Source organism: Harpia harpyja, chromosome 6 (genome assembly GCF_026419915.1).
Source record: "Harpia harpyja isolate bHarHar1 chromosome 6, bHarHar1 primary haplotype, whole genome shotgun sequence".
NCBI lineage: Eukaryota > Metazoa > Chordata > Aves > Accipitriformes > Accipitridae > Harpia > Harpia harpyja.
This window is the reverse complement of record NC_068945.1, coordinates 69,396,401-69,410,254: the sequence shown is the minus strand read 5'-3', so window position 1 is coordinate 69,410,254 and position 13,854 is coordinate 69,396,401. Positions and strand designations below refer to the sequence as shown.

General features: G+C 45.0%; 1 protein-coding gene across 5 annotated transcripts in view; it reads right to left on the bottom strand.

Annotated features, from left to right (window-relative positions):
• Positions 1-13,854, bottom strand: part of UBE2H (ubiquitin conjugating enzyme E2 H) — a 55,714-nt gene that overhangs the window by 12,387 nt on the left and 29,473 nt on the right. For 3 of the 5 annotated variants that reach the window (XM_052789806.1, XM_052789805.1, XM_052789808.1), the window contains exons 4-5: positions 3,347-3,386; positions 2,605-2,657 (exon numbers count right to left, since the gene is read on the bottom strand). The exons of 1 other annotated variant lie outside the window; for it this stretch is intronic. In XM_052789806.1, the coding sequence (XP_052645766.1) occupies positions 2,605-2,657; positions 3,347-3,386 (93 nt within the window). Of the gene's footprint in view, positions 1-2,604; positions 2,658-3,346; positions 3,387-5,729; positions 6,767-13,854 lie in introns of those variants that run through there. One more of the 5 variants, XM_052789810.1, reaches the window with a different exon arrangement.

Genomic DNA, 13,854 nt, shown 5'->3' with positions numbered 1-13,854 from the left:
ATAGAAGCTGTCGCCCCGTCCAATATTGGCTGAGGACAGTGATGAAGCACTTCAGAGCGCACACAGTGCCTTGACCAAGTTTGCCATGGCTGGCACACTGAGCAGCCAGGTGCCACCAGCTGCTTCTAGGGTGAAGCACAACAGCAACTGGAAGAAGGATCCTAATCTAAAAAGGTACCACAAACAACAGTGAGAATGCTCTGTAAGAATACTTTCTGCCATGGTAGTGGCTTGTTCTTGGTAAACCAATTAACCCTCCTAGGGAGTGGGTTCAGACACCATCAGCAATAAGTTGGGTCAAGTCTCTGCAAGGAGGTTTAGATCAAGTATTTCTCTGTGGCTGTTAGACAACTAAACTGTCATGTAGGCTGAGCAAGCAGAGCCCTGGGAGGCCATCATGGCTCACAGGACACACTGCAGGGATTCTTCTTTTTTAAGAGACCTCGGTAATTTCCCCCTTCTTTCAAATCCTCCAAAGTGGCACTGGCTTAGCAGGAACTAGTTGAACATGTGCAGGAAGCCTAACCACAGCGCTAAAGGCTCGATACGTCATTAGGGATGGAGAGGGAATTTAACCACAAGGTCCTCATGAATGTATCAGTAGCTATTCTGGGTCTCTTCCACCTTAGTTACTCCTTGAATTATCTGACCCATTTCCTCTGCCAGCGCAGGAGCACTCTGGTTTAAAGGGGTGACACTCCCAACAACACAGCTGTGCTCAGAGGCACCAGGGAATGTTATTTCCCCCTTTTCATTTCATGTTCAGAAATGGGCCACCTCCTTATTTCACATAAGGAGGCAAAGCCCTGGAGTGAAGAGGTGACGTAGGCACTCTAGTGTTGATGACTTCTGAGGGAAGGGGCAGAGCGAATGCAGTCACCCCAGTGTCCGGCTTGCAGCTTCAAGGCATCCTGCAGCAAGGCAAGGGAAGTTTGCAATAAGATGACCGTCAAGCGATGCACTTTCTAATGCCAAGTTTCACCAGTTACTGTGGAAGGTGCTCTGTACAGAATACACACCTGATACCTTCAAGTTGCCTAACACCTATCACTGATATCACAAGGAAAAATGCAAGCTTGCTGGTATTAATACATCACAAGCGTAGTAAATCCCAAGCTGTTTTTTCTACCTTTAAAAGCAACAATGATGACAAAAAATACAGCAGCGCTCATTAGGAAACCTCTCACAGAAAGCCTTCCTATGAAATTGTTTGGAAATAGTGCAGAAACCCCACTGTGGCTGTCTGGGAGAGTGTGCTGCAGAACAGGGAGGCTATCCATGCATGGCTTCCAAAGCAGAACCCGTAGTGCCAGAGCACAAAACCACCACCACAGTTACACTGGAGCGATTTTCTTTTGTCCAGCCATCCCCACAATCTGCAGGTGGCATTTAAGACTGTGGAACAGCAGCACACGTTGCACTGAGCCGGATTCTGCTGCTGGCTGAACCATGCAGGTTCATCCCCAGCAGAGGGCTTGGTTTGCTAACACCGCTTTAATTCCTCCGCCTCGCATCAGATCCTTGCAGGACACAAGAGCATCTTCTTCCTCCATTAGCAACACCACCTGGGTCACGGCTAAGCTGATCTCTCACAACAAAACCATGTGAAGTGTACACCATGCATCTAGTACACGAGGACTTCAGGCATTCTGACGAGGAGTAAAGTTCAACAAGTTGCTATAGCAATTTCCCACCCAGGATTCACGAAGTCTAGTATTTCCTTACAAATTGTGCTTGTGAGGAAGGTAAAGTAGCTTGTCTCTCTAGCAACTGCTTCAAAGCTTCAACTTACATAGGTAAAACCAGTTTTTCATGGAAGAACGTGAAGGATTTGACGTGCACGTTCCCCTGAATACCCTTCCACAAAGCATAATTGGAACATCTGAAGAAGTTCATGTTTTTAAAAAGCAGCCAACCTAGACTAGATACTCAGCTGTATTCCTTTTAACAATTTCAGCTTTCCCTAAATGCTATTTTAATGGGTCTTCAGCTACCAGCTGATCTTTTTATGTCTCTAAAAAGGACAGTTATAGCCAAAAACAACCTAATGGGAAACTCAAAACATTCTGCAGCAAGCAGTGCAGTCATTAGATGCAATACCACCTCCTAGCCTGCAATGAAATGATGCTGCCGTGATAAACAGGAATGGTTTCTGGTGCCAGCTTCTGTAGAATTGGGATCATAGCCTTGTGCACAAAGAATACCAGCTCAAATGCACGTACAAAACATGGATGGGGTAACTGGAACTAGATTTCACTTTAGATACAGCCACTCTTCTCTTTCAATGCTGAATCGTGGCGGGGTGCTGTTGCGCAGTTGCCAGACAATGCCAAGCAATGGATTGAGCGATCCTTTGTAAGGTTTATGGAATATTTTTGCCTCTCTGGGATAAAAACAGGTTACAAAAGTATTTTCACATGAAAATGTTATTTTTCACGTGATCTTGGCTCAGTGAGGAGTCTAAAACTTCAGGTAAAAAAAAAAAACAACAATACAAAACCCAAAATTTGGCCTAAGATCATCTGTCTCCAGCAAGCTGTGTTATGTTAACACACCAAATACGGATGTTCATGTGATCAGCTTGCGGGGAAATGCCAAACTCACCGTAGAGAGCTGTCCAAGTTTGATTGATTACATCTAGACATACAGTTCCTGACCTGAAACATATGGAAAGGATGGAATTAAACACAGTCACACTCAAAAATACTCTGGGGATTTAATACAATCTACCCCCTCCCTTTCCCTGCCCTGCCTCTGCCCCACTGTTTCAGATAAGCTATGATTTACTCCTACCTTGTGGTTAATAGAGGGGCAGCCTTTAACTACATGAATCTTCATACTCTGCACAAAAGAAAGTAAATTGGAGCCTTTACTGAATTAGTTGGTCCATATGGGCCTCTGCTGGAGAGACTGAAGCATAGGTGGCTCCCCTTAACAAACCTTCACTGAAAAAAATGTGGCAAAATATCTTATGTTTTGAAGAATTTTAGGATAGACGTGAACTTCAGCTAAAGAGGGAGCTATGGCTTAGCCGACGCTGTTCTTGTTGCTAGAAAGCCGGCACAATGCCAATGAGGAGGGGGACTGGCAACCTGGAATTTTCTGTAAAGGAAGCATGTTGCAATACCAAGACCACATCTGCAACAGTGTCTGCAGCATGCAGCTCTAGTCTTGCCCACAGCCTGACCCACTCCTGAAAGTTAACTTGCAACAAATCAAATCCCCCACTCTGGACTCTTAGATTGATGAAAGCATTATTCAACTCATCAGGGTATTACGTGAAGCCAAAATACAGTTACAATTAGACAAACTCCTTAGAAAAACCACACACTAGGGATTTACTTACGCTTCGTCAATGTTGGGATGGAAAATTTTATTCATGAATCCTGCAAAGAGACACACTGGTAAATAGCAGAAAACAGCCAAAGAGGTTGGTTTTTTTGTTTTGTTCTGTTTTGTTTTTTTACAAGAGAAGTCTGGAATTTACTGAACAAGGACTCATCTGACTAGTTTCAAAGAAAACCCAGCCTTAGCTATATATAGCTATGTAACCTTTAAAATACCAGGCAACATTCTGACCCTAGGGTCCTTCTCCATTCCCTCAAAATTCAGCAAAACCCTCTGCTTACAGTGCAACCGGACCGCAAAGGTTTTGTGGTTCAGTATTATCTTGAAAAGAACTGCCCATCAGCACAACTGAGCACCCACATCAGATGAAGTGTTTTTAAAAGCTGCAAGGATCTTCTGAGTAAACACAAAACTTAAGCTCAACATTTGCTTTAAGATTAATTTTTTTTAAATGTCTCCCAACAAAGATTTTCTATGAACTTGAAGCTGCAACATTAGTCTACATTTGTAAGCCGTTCAGGGGCAGAGACTGGTGCAGAGAGCTAATACTTGAAGTTTTGCAGCAATACAGCAATTAATTCATCAGTTGGTACCTCTGGTCTCCTAGAAAAGAAAACAGCTCAAATGCAAGGTCTAGAATGAGAAAGCTCATCTTAGCTTTGTCCACATTTCAGACTTGTAGATTTGATAGTGCTTTCTTTCTTTGTTCCGACTTGCAAGTTAAATAGCTAAAAAAAAAAATCCTGTGGTTTCAAGACTTACAACATCATGGTAGAAGATGCCTCACACTTTAAAGACTGCATCTGATAGCAGCAGCTAGAGGTAAGCTGTGTTCTCCAGCTGCCTACTTTAACCTCAATTCAAGACAGATGGCACCTCAAAAACACTCCCTTCTTCTCCCACAAATAGTTTATAAAACAAAGATATTAAAGGAATTGTAACACATCATACTTGGCACCATAGCCTGTGTAGAAGTAAAGCATATCCACCCCAAAAGGAAAGTTAAGTGTTTCAGACTATGGCTGGGAGTGGGTGCAGAATCCAGCTTCCAAACTCTTCCTTTTCCTTTCAATAGGAGGAACCAAATACCTGCGTGCAGGACACATCCCCAGCACAGAATGGACACAGTACAGGGATACAGAACTGGGTTTTCAAACTGTTTCACTACCAAATGGATTGAGTGCTATAAGCTTCTGCTGGCTTGGCTGAATCATTTGGGCTCTGCCCAGAAGGGCTACTGCAACCCTTGGTTCTGTACCAGGTTAAGCTGCTTCCAGATCTTAACGTTGATTTTTTTTCAGAACTTAAAATAAAACCTTCTTTTCTCTGTTGTACTGCCATCCCATAGCCTATAAAGCCTTACAAACACTGCCCATGTGGGAATCATGCCTTTCTGCAATAAACAGAAATCTACATAAGCTAACAGCAACTATTTCTTCTGACAAAGGTCCATGTTTATAAAAATGGGTAAGAAATTTAGGTCTGGGATATTGACTCAACCCATTTAAAAAGCTCCTTCCGGGACTCAAAACACACAGAAATTTCCTCTCCAGAGCAGCCCAAAAAGCAAGCAAATGAAACACATCAGTGTTTACCATTCAGCAAACTCCCTACTTTCACCATCTTTATCCAGCCACTCCAGGCGAGACACTGCAGCAGCACTGATCTACCATCTCTGCCCGAACAAGGAGTGATCGTGATTTGAGTGACAGCATGGTTCCCATCTGCGGTAAGAGCTGACATATGGATCTAACTCCCTTTCTTTCCATGTATTATGATACAAATATAATTTCATGTTTACTTGTACTGCTCGGATTTTGCATAAATACAACGCAAGGCTGAAACGATGCCTGGAGCCAGAAAAATCTCTAAAAGAAGAACCGAGAACTACATAAACAACTCCACGCTAACAAGTGTCTTTCAGGAATACCTTGCCATGATTTAGCTTGAAAAACTGAAGCAGACTTAAAAAGGGAAGCTGTAGTTCCATCAAATATTTACATTATGGTGGCTCTCACAGGTTTAAATCAGGTCACAGATCCATTATGCTGGCACTGGAGAACTGCAGTGAGCACTGATCCTGATTCTAAATCCTGTCTCTCTCTTGGACGGGGGGAAGTCAAGTTTCTGATAAAGCAGAATAGAAGAGAGGATGGGGAAGACACCAGGTAACAAGAACAGGATGGTTATGTGTAGACCTGCTGAGTGAAACACTCTTTATTCTGGTACCTAGGACACAGACCGGCTCTCTTTAACCCAGCTAGATGCAGGCATCCCTCTGCCTTCTCTCATTTTGGTTTTCTGATCATCTCACCTATTTCCTAGGACCTTCTATCACAGCCACCTGCAGCTAGTTGGACAAGGCTGTGCTGCAAACCCACCTGTAAGGTTTTGGTCAACTGTTCGTTCACACACTTCAGCATTTAAGCCGCACTCAATATCCAGGGAGACGGGATTAGGTTGTCCGCTCAAGCAGCTCCTGTGCTAGAGATTTGTAATTCTTCTCTGTCATCTTTGCATTCACCCAGGCAAGGAACAATCCCCTCTTTCACACTGTCCTTGGTCTCAAGCTTTGCAAATTAAACAGTTGTTCTTCAAGAAAGGACACAAACATCCTCTCCCTGCGCTTCTCATTTCCTAGGCTGTTGCCACATCTTCTTGCAACTCTTCAAGGTCCCCCCAGTCTCATTCTACTAGAGAGACAAAGTGCCCAGGCAAAGAGCAGCTCTGTTCATACCTTTCCTTTTCCTGACCCAGAAACAAGCGCAAACTATTATCTCCTCCTTTATTTGAAATGTAAGTCACCTGTGGTGATAAAGCACTAACATTACTCCAATAATACTGACTTGCTCTGTATTTATTTTCACAAATACAAAAGACAAAGCAAGCATAAACATCCATGTAAAAATGAAATTCCAATTTAAAGAGTAAGCCAGGAGTAAAAAAACCTCCCAAGCCAGCATAAACACTTGGGCAGGTTTATTGCCATAGTCTTGGATACAGCACACCCCGATAAATATAATGTGCAGAACTGCAGGTGAGCACTCCATGAAGTGTACCAAGGGACAGGCTCTTAATTCTGGGTTCTCACCATGGCCTGGAGCATGAAGCCGAGGTCACAGCCTGAGCAGTTGTGATTCTGTGTGCTGGACTGGCTGTAAATACTTAACATTTTAAAACAATATTCACACTAAACCCTTGAAAAGCCAATGCTTAGGAGGAATTTGAGCAGCAGAGTGGCTGCAGTTCACCCTTTCCATACAGAGACGTCAAGACCCAGGATTGCCTTTGACGGTAAAGCAGGACTGCATAAAATCCGTATGGACGAAAAGCCTTTGGGTGATAACAGAAAAAAACGTGTACATCCACAAAAGAGTTACACAATAAAAAGGGACACATCTGTTCCGATACTGGAAGACGCTGAAACCAATATGCAGATGCTGACCTTCAAAAATGCTGGTATTTCAGCAATAGCCCTGGAGTAATCGCTTCTTGGGTTGACAAAGATCTTTGAAGAGAAGCACATTTTTAAATTAAAAATCAGCTAACTGAAAGGCTGTCAATCTTCCTTGGTGCTGCAAACACAGGAACATTCATAAAGCTCCAGCAGCTGGACGTATTCCAGTACAAAATGAAGTTCTCTTACCACACTCATGCACCAGCCGTGGATGGGTCTGAACATCCAGGGCACTGACTCGCAGCTGGGTCAAAACGCTCACTCCGAGGATCAGGCCCTGCGGCTGGACGATAGCTCAACACGCTCTCCAGGTGAGCAAAACCACAGCGGAGAACCAGGGAGGAATTTCAGACTTATGCTGATGTCAACGTCTCTCTTGAACAGCTCCAGACTAAAGCTCCCAGGAAATGGCTAGAAGGCACTGCGAGAACCAACGTGCTGTCACGAGCTGCTTTGCCAGCAAGTTCTCCTCCAAGAGGCAGAGCCCAAATAGTTGGATAACTTGGGGAACGCTGAGGACTCCCAAGGTAACTCTCGTTGTCCTGTGGAGCCATTCGGCAGAAAGCTCCTGCAAGAGGTTGTTCCACATCAATTGCTCCCCTATCACTATGCCTATAGGGCTGGACTGTGATTTAGAAAGGGTGCCCTGCCTTGGTACAGCCCCCATAGAATCACAGAATGGTTTGGGTTGGAAGGGACCTTAAAGATGATCTAGTTCCAAGCCCCCTGCCGTGGGCAGGGACACCTTTCACTTGCCCAGGTTGCTCATCTACGATTCAGGCAGAACGGACTCAAAACTTGGAGATCAGAGGGATCAGAAACCTGGGCTGGGGACTGCCTCCTCACTCTTTCCACAGCTCCAGCTGCACAATATGCTGGCCCGCAGCAGCAAAAAGCTTTCTTCACTCCTCGGTGCTTCTCCTCCAAGTCAGGAACTGGCTGCAATCCAACAAGCGGCGCTTCAAAAGGTAGCCTGATGCTTATCTGAGCTCAAAGTACAGTCAGCTTAGCTGGTAGGTTAGGTGAGAGGTCCCCAAAAGAGACTTTTTTCCTGCAGCACAGCTCTTCAAAGCAATGCTAGTGCTGCTAGCCCTGCAGAAGCACGCGGGAAGGAGGAAAGCAGCATGCCAGCAAACACAGCGCATCTCAGCCTCCCGGCTTTGCGTCTTCTTGCTCCGCGGGGAGTCAGCTACATGGCCGACCCACACCGGCGATAAATGCAAGATGACTTCCCACTGGCTCTGGGGAACGTGCCAGAGTGGAGCTGGTTTATATCCACTTAGCCATCCCAAATTCACCACTGCTTGCCCACGTGTCGGCTCTCTTTGCTCATAAAATAAGGCCAGCTGGATACTTCTCTACCTGAACAACTGTGACAGCAGATTCCTATCTGTGTACCACCGTGGTGCCAAACAAACAGCCAACAGGACAAGGGTATGTAACCACTCCTGACTTTTCAGTGCAGCAAGACTGACAAGCCTCAAAGTTTTATTTTTAATGAGAGATTAAGGCCAAGTCAGGAAACTGTTCCGACTGCCTGGCTGGCGAGGTGGGAAGGTGGTTACAGTCTCTCTGAAGCAGGATGCAGTGAGTTTTAAATACCACACCAAATCAACGTGGCTTGGGTGACCACCCAAGGCTCGGGGCAGAACTATGTGCACAGAGATCAGCACGCAAAAGAGCTTATGTACAGCACATAGAGGTCAAGAGCAGTGGTTTTCCTCTGCTTTTTTTAACCACTGGACAATCTACCTAATGGAAAAAGATCTTCCAAGTACTCGTGCAGTGTTACCAAACAGCCAAATAAGATTAGTCTAAACTTAATGTTTATTACTTCCCCCTTCCCAAACAACCAAAAGCCTGCAAGGGAACATGCTTTTTTTCTTTTTTTTTTTTTAATTTTTAAAAACACATTGCACTCATTTCAGGGACTACCTTCTTGTGTAACTGATCACAAGCCCGCCACACACCACAGGTTGAGAAACCATGGTAGGAGATGGGGGACAAGGCACGAGAGCAAGACCTCTGCTCCAGTCCTCAACTTAGCACCTGCTCCCCTCTGCGGACTGGGACAACTGGTTTAGCATGTGGCTGTTCCCCATTTGAAGGGCACAGGATCTGCCCACCTCAGAGGTGCGTACCTTATCCAGCGCTCTCAGGTCAATAAGCTCTTGCTGGCAAAGTCAAGGATTTCTTTTTTATGAAACTTGGAGGTTAGGAGCCCATTCAGAGCACTAACAACCGAGCCAAATATAACACGGTGCACTCACCGTGGAGGCATTCACCGCACAGTGGTGCCGTGAGGTGCTGTGTAATGTCAGCTTGCTAACAGCAGAACAGTTTATGTTACCATACTCAAATTCTAGTAGCTTTCCAAAACAATACCATAAATAATTCTGCAGCAGCTTCACAAGGAAAAGATCAGGACAGAAAAATATGGCTGTAGCTGATGGAATATAGTGGCAGAGCTATAAACTCTGGACCTCCTGCTCGGAGTGAATCGCTGAGCGGTCCTTCTTGGAAGCGGAAAAGCAGTATCCACAAGCTTACAGACTGGTGCTAAGAGCAGCAATCTCTGGAAAAACATGCAGAACTAGCACAAAGCAATTGCCCGATATCAGTTCATCTCATTGCTTAGGTGCACCATCACCTGATGCCCAGGCTTCAGAGACTGGCACAGAAGGCAGTGAATCTCTGCCAAGCCAGGCTGAAAACACCTACCCCATTTTGTCAGTCTGTTCCCATTCTCCGATTGTAGCAGGGAATCTGCAGAGGGTGCACAGTTGCACGTCAGACCAGAGCGGAGACAGGGATACAAATTACCTTTAGGTGTCTCGTCTTTCCCCTTAGACAAAGCTAAGCGTATTTGAAAGAACAAGCATTTTCACATCGCTTATAGGTCAGAGTAAGGATCAACACACACAGGGAAGAGCAAGCTCAGAATGGTCACAGGCGATAAGTGACTCATGAAATTCTAAGTAGCAAAATGTAAGGCAATCCAGAGAGAAGCTGAAAGTAAAAATAGCAGCTGCAGTTAAAAAGAAAAATTAAGCACAGGCCAGGAGAGATCTGTTAAATCCTGGCTGGAGCTAAACACTGCTTCATTCCTGTACTGGCTGCCACAATGTCTCGTTATATACATACACATACACACACACACACACACACACTTCCATATGTTTTGTGTACATACTAGGCATTTTGTTTTGCAAAACACTTAGGAGAAAGGTGAAATATAAATGCAAGATATCTGCAGATAACTGGGCTAGAGATGGAAGGAAAATGAGAACTGTGTATAAATATACAGAAGTTATTTGAGAAATTGAGGCTCTGAGCATATTGTATGCAAACTCTGCAGCTGTGACATTTGATTATTAAGAAACCAGAGTGACTCAGTGCCGGCCTAATATTTCTGCAGATTTTAGCAATAAAATAAATGCCATGGTGCTTCCAGGTAAGAGCTGAGGCTCCCAGGTTCACGTTTCTACTGCTCCTATCATCTAAGCAGGGCAGGACATTCACACTCTGCGCTTCCTCCCGTGTTTATGGCATCCAAAAGCATTAATCTCCAGCTCTTGGCAGGCATATGGACTGATTAAAAACATACAAAATTTACACAAAGTGTTCTTGTGACTTGGGAGCTCAAAACAGTACTTCAAGTACTTCACAACTCCCTTTTGAAAAAGCAAGAACAGGCTAAGCAGAAAGTTCCCCCGAAGATATTAAATCCCAGAGGGAAGGGAAAAGTAGTGAAGCAATGCCAGCAGGGTTACTGAAATCATAAACAGCTCAAAACATATTGTCTAGGAGAAAGAAAAAATGGAACGAAACATCTACCAGGGGAGTGCTTCGGGTCCTCATAAGCATGCAGGGATATTTACATTAATTGACAAAAGCATTAAGAGCGGCAGCATTCGTTAGCTTCAGAAAGCAATTGGGTATTTTTCAGGAGTTGGTTTTGTTCTAATGAACTCCTCAATTTCAGGAGGTTTGTTTCAACCCTGAAGATATGGATATTTAGGGATCACCGGCAGAGTTAGTTCATCTCAATGGGAGCACTCAAGCCCAGAGCCAACCTGACAGCCTTACATCTGGCTCCATTTAGATTCGTGTTCTTCCAGGATGCGCATTTCCCTTTTTACTGCACGTTGTATAGCTCGTTAGGAAAAAATCATCCTGCACCAATATGGGATCTGTCCGATTACACAGCAAAGACCAAGCAAGGAACAGGCAGTGCCAGAAATACCGGAAAGGTACTGCAGGACATGATGAAACACTGGATGCTCTCTGAGGAACTGCTCTTTTCGCACAGATCCCAGGATGGTTTAGGTCTTTAAGCAGGGGCATCACCTGCATTGTCAGGAGAGCACTGTCCCTGGGGCAGCATCATTTAATAGACTACAGAAATAATTACCAACCCAAGAAGGGCAGGAAATACATGCCATACATATTTGAGAAGGGAGCTGTGGATGGGACAAAGAAGCAAAGATTAGGCAGGAGAAGAACCACCACACCGAGCGAAGGCTTCTGCTAGAGACCCTCAAAGGTGAAGAGGACCACCACTCATTTAGGGTTTAAGAAAAGAACTGCACTTTTCCAGAAGACAAATCTGGAACCCACTTTAAAACCCTTTTCTATTCAGGTTTGTCAGTCGCACTTTAGAAGAGCACACCAAGTTTTCACGTACCTTATACTCAGAGCCATGCTGGGATAAAAGCAATTTGAACAGATTAGAAAGCAACTATTAGCAGTCATTTTTCAGAAGCGGCTTTCTAGAATGCACGGATATGCTTCAAGCCATCATGTTATTTGCTGCAAAAAGCCCATGCCATGTTCAAGAATGCATTAAGATTTTCTAAGATGGAAAGAAAATTTTAGCCTACAGTACTAGAGGAACAAGGAAAGCTGCAAGGACAGCATTTTTGCTTTAAGCTTCAGCATAAAAGTGTAATTTATTAAAGGAAAAGAAACTGCTGGATTCTATACTTTATACAAGCCAGTGACTTACACAGACAATTTGAACTCTGCATGTCATCATCACAGTGGGAGCTATGCGGTGCTGAGAACAGAAGGGCTGCAAACAAGCTACATGTGTGCTCTAGATGACCTTCTGTCCATTTATGGGCTCCACCATCTCTGAAATCCTTCACTTCCACCTCTTTACAGATCAGAGATTGCCACAGCAAATTTCTTCCCTACTAATTCCTACCCCTGTGTTATCCAGAGCTCAAGCTGGCTGAGGACTGCTGGGTTAGGACACCCGTGCTTACTGGAACAGGCAGACCTGGGAGAGAATAGGATCCTCTCATTTACAAGCTTGTGAATGCTCCCAGTTCAGCTGGGACGAAGGCTTGCTCTGGAGCTATCTGTAATGCCAAAACCAGTGGTATCAGGCACTACACACCGAGTCTGCCTCCGAGAGCAACTGTGCAGAGATCGGGCTGGCCCAGAGGAAGGGGCTGAGACGCCACTCAGCTCTGGCTGTCCAGATAAGCTGGGCTGGGGCAGCAGAAATGGGAACCAGACAAAGAAAAATAAACCTCTTCCTGCAGCCAGATGGGAGCTTCCCCGGGTCCTAGCGCTCTCCTTGGCGCTTCCACTCCCCAGCTCTTTCCTCCCCGCAGCAGAGCTGAGCCCTGCTTTCCTAAGCCAGCTCTCGTCTAGCATCGACTGTTTATTCAACCTGAAGCCTCAGCTGCACACTGCTTCGCCCGGGAGGTACCCTGCGCTTCCAGCAGCCCTCGTCCAGCAGACAGCAAGGCAGGCCCTAGAGCAAGAGCCAGCCTTTTGGGGAGCTCGGCGAGAGAAGAGGTGGTTTTCAGCCACTCGAACAGAGACTCGTAGGGCGAGGGATGCATGCTAGAAGGTGCAATGAGTCTGGAATAAGTCACAGCGGGTATAAGCAAGCTGACGGATGGAAAGCTGCTGTACTAAAAGGAAGGCAGCAGAAGCAACATTAAAAGGGACAAAGCAATTTGAGCAGAAAATAACCCCCTCCACACCCACCCACCCACCCCCCTCCCCAAGTTCACTAGGAGAAAGGGCCATCCTTGTGGTGTCAGTTTTGAAAATACAGCTGGGCCAACTCTGATCCCAGGCTGCCTTTTACTCCTGCCTATCCCAAACGGCACAAAACAGCCTCCAAGCCAAACCACCAAAAGGTCAAACCTACCATGTTCCGTGCAACTAACCGGAGCCTAAATCAACAGCAATACTAATACACAAGAGCCTGGCCAACGTTTAGCTGCATCGGCTCCGTAGGCTACTGGAAAGAAAGTTTGGTTTTGCTTTAAGCCAGCAACCCTGATTTCTGATACACACAGGAAAAACATCAGGGGAGAGAAAAATAATCTTGAGTTGACTAGCACCAAAGCAATTAACAACAAGGAAACTAGGTTTTACATGCTTTCTGAAAGTTGTCCGTAGCAAACCCATATTTAAGATTGTGAACATGACAGTACCCTGACCTGTATCAGTCTGTGGCACTTGAGAAGCAGGGAGGAAAAAATGACTGGCATCAAATAACATACTGTGCATCTTGTGAAGTCTCTAACCTAAGAGGTTTATAGCAAGTTTCAGAGCTGACTCAAGAGGAAGGAGAAAGGGGTTCTCATAGCTGCAGCAATACTGCATTGTTGCTCAGCTGCGTGCACATTTCTGTGGTTCAGCTAAAGTTTCAACAGAAAAAAAAGAAAGGTAAAGGATGGCATAAAAACAGTATCACTCTTTCCCAAAAGGCATGGTTCACATTTGGAACTAGACAGATTATTTCTCACACTAGAGAGAGAGAGATCTTAAATATAAGGCACTCTTAGCGTAACAGTCTATTTTAAGCAAGCAGCCAATACTTATCAACTCCAAATCAGGATGTTGATATTGGAAGGGACCCATCTCGTCCAACCCATGTAGTCAAGTTTCCACATCATTCTCCTCGGGCAGTTTTCTCCAGTCTTTAGAGTCCTCCGGTGGCTTGAGCCACAAGCACACCCTTCTGATGGAAAAGTGCCATGTCACTGAGTTACCAGCACTTATTTCATAAGCCACAATAC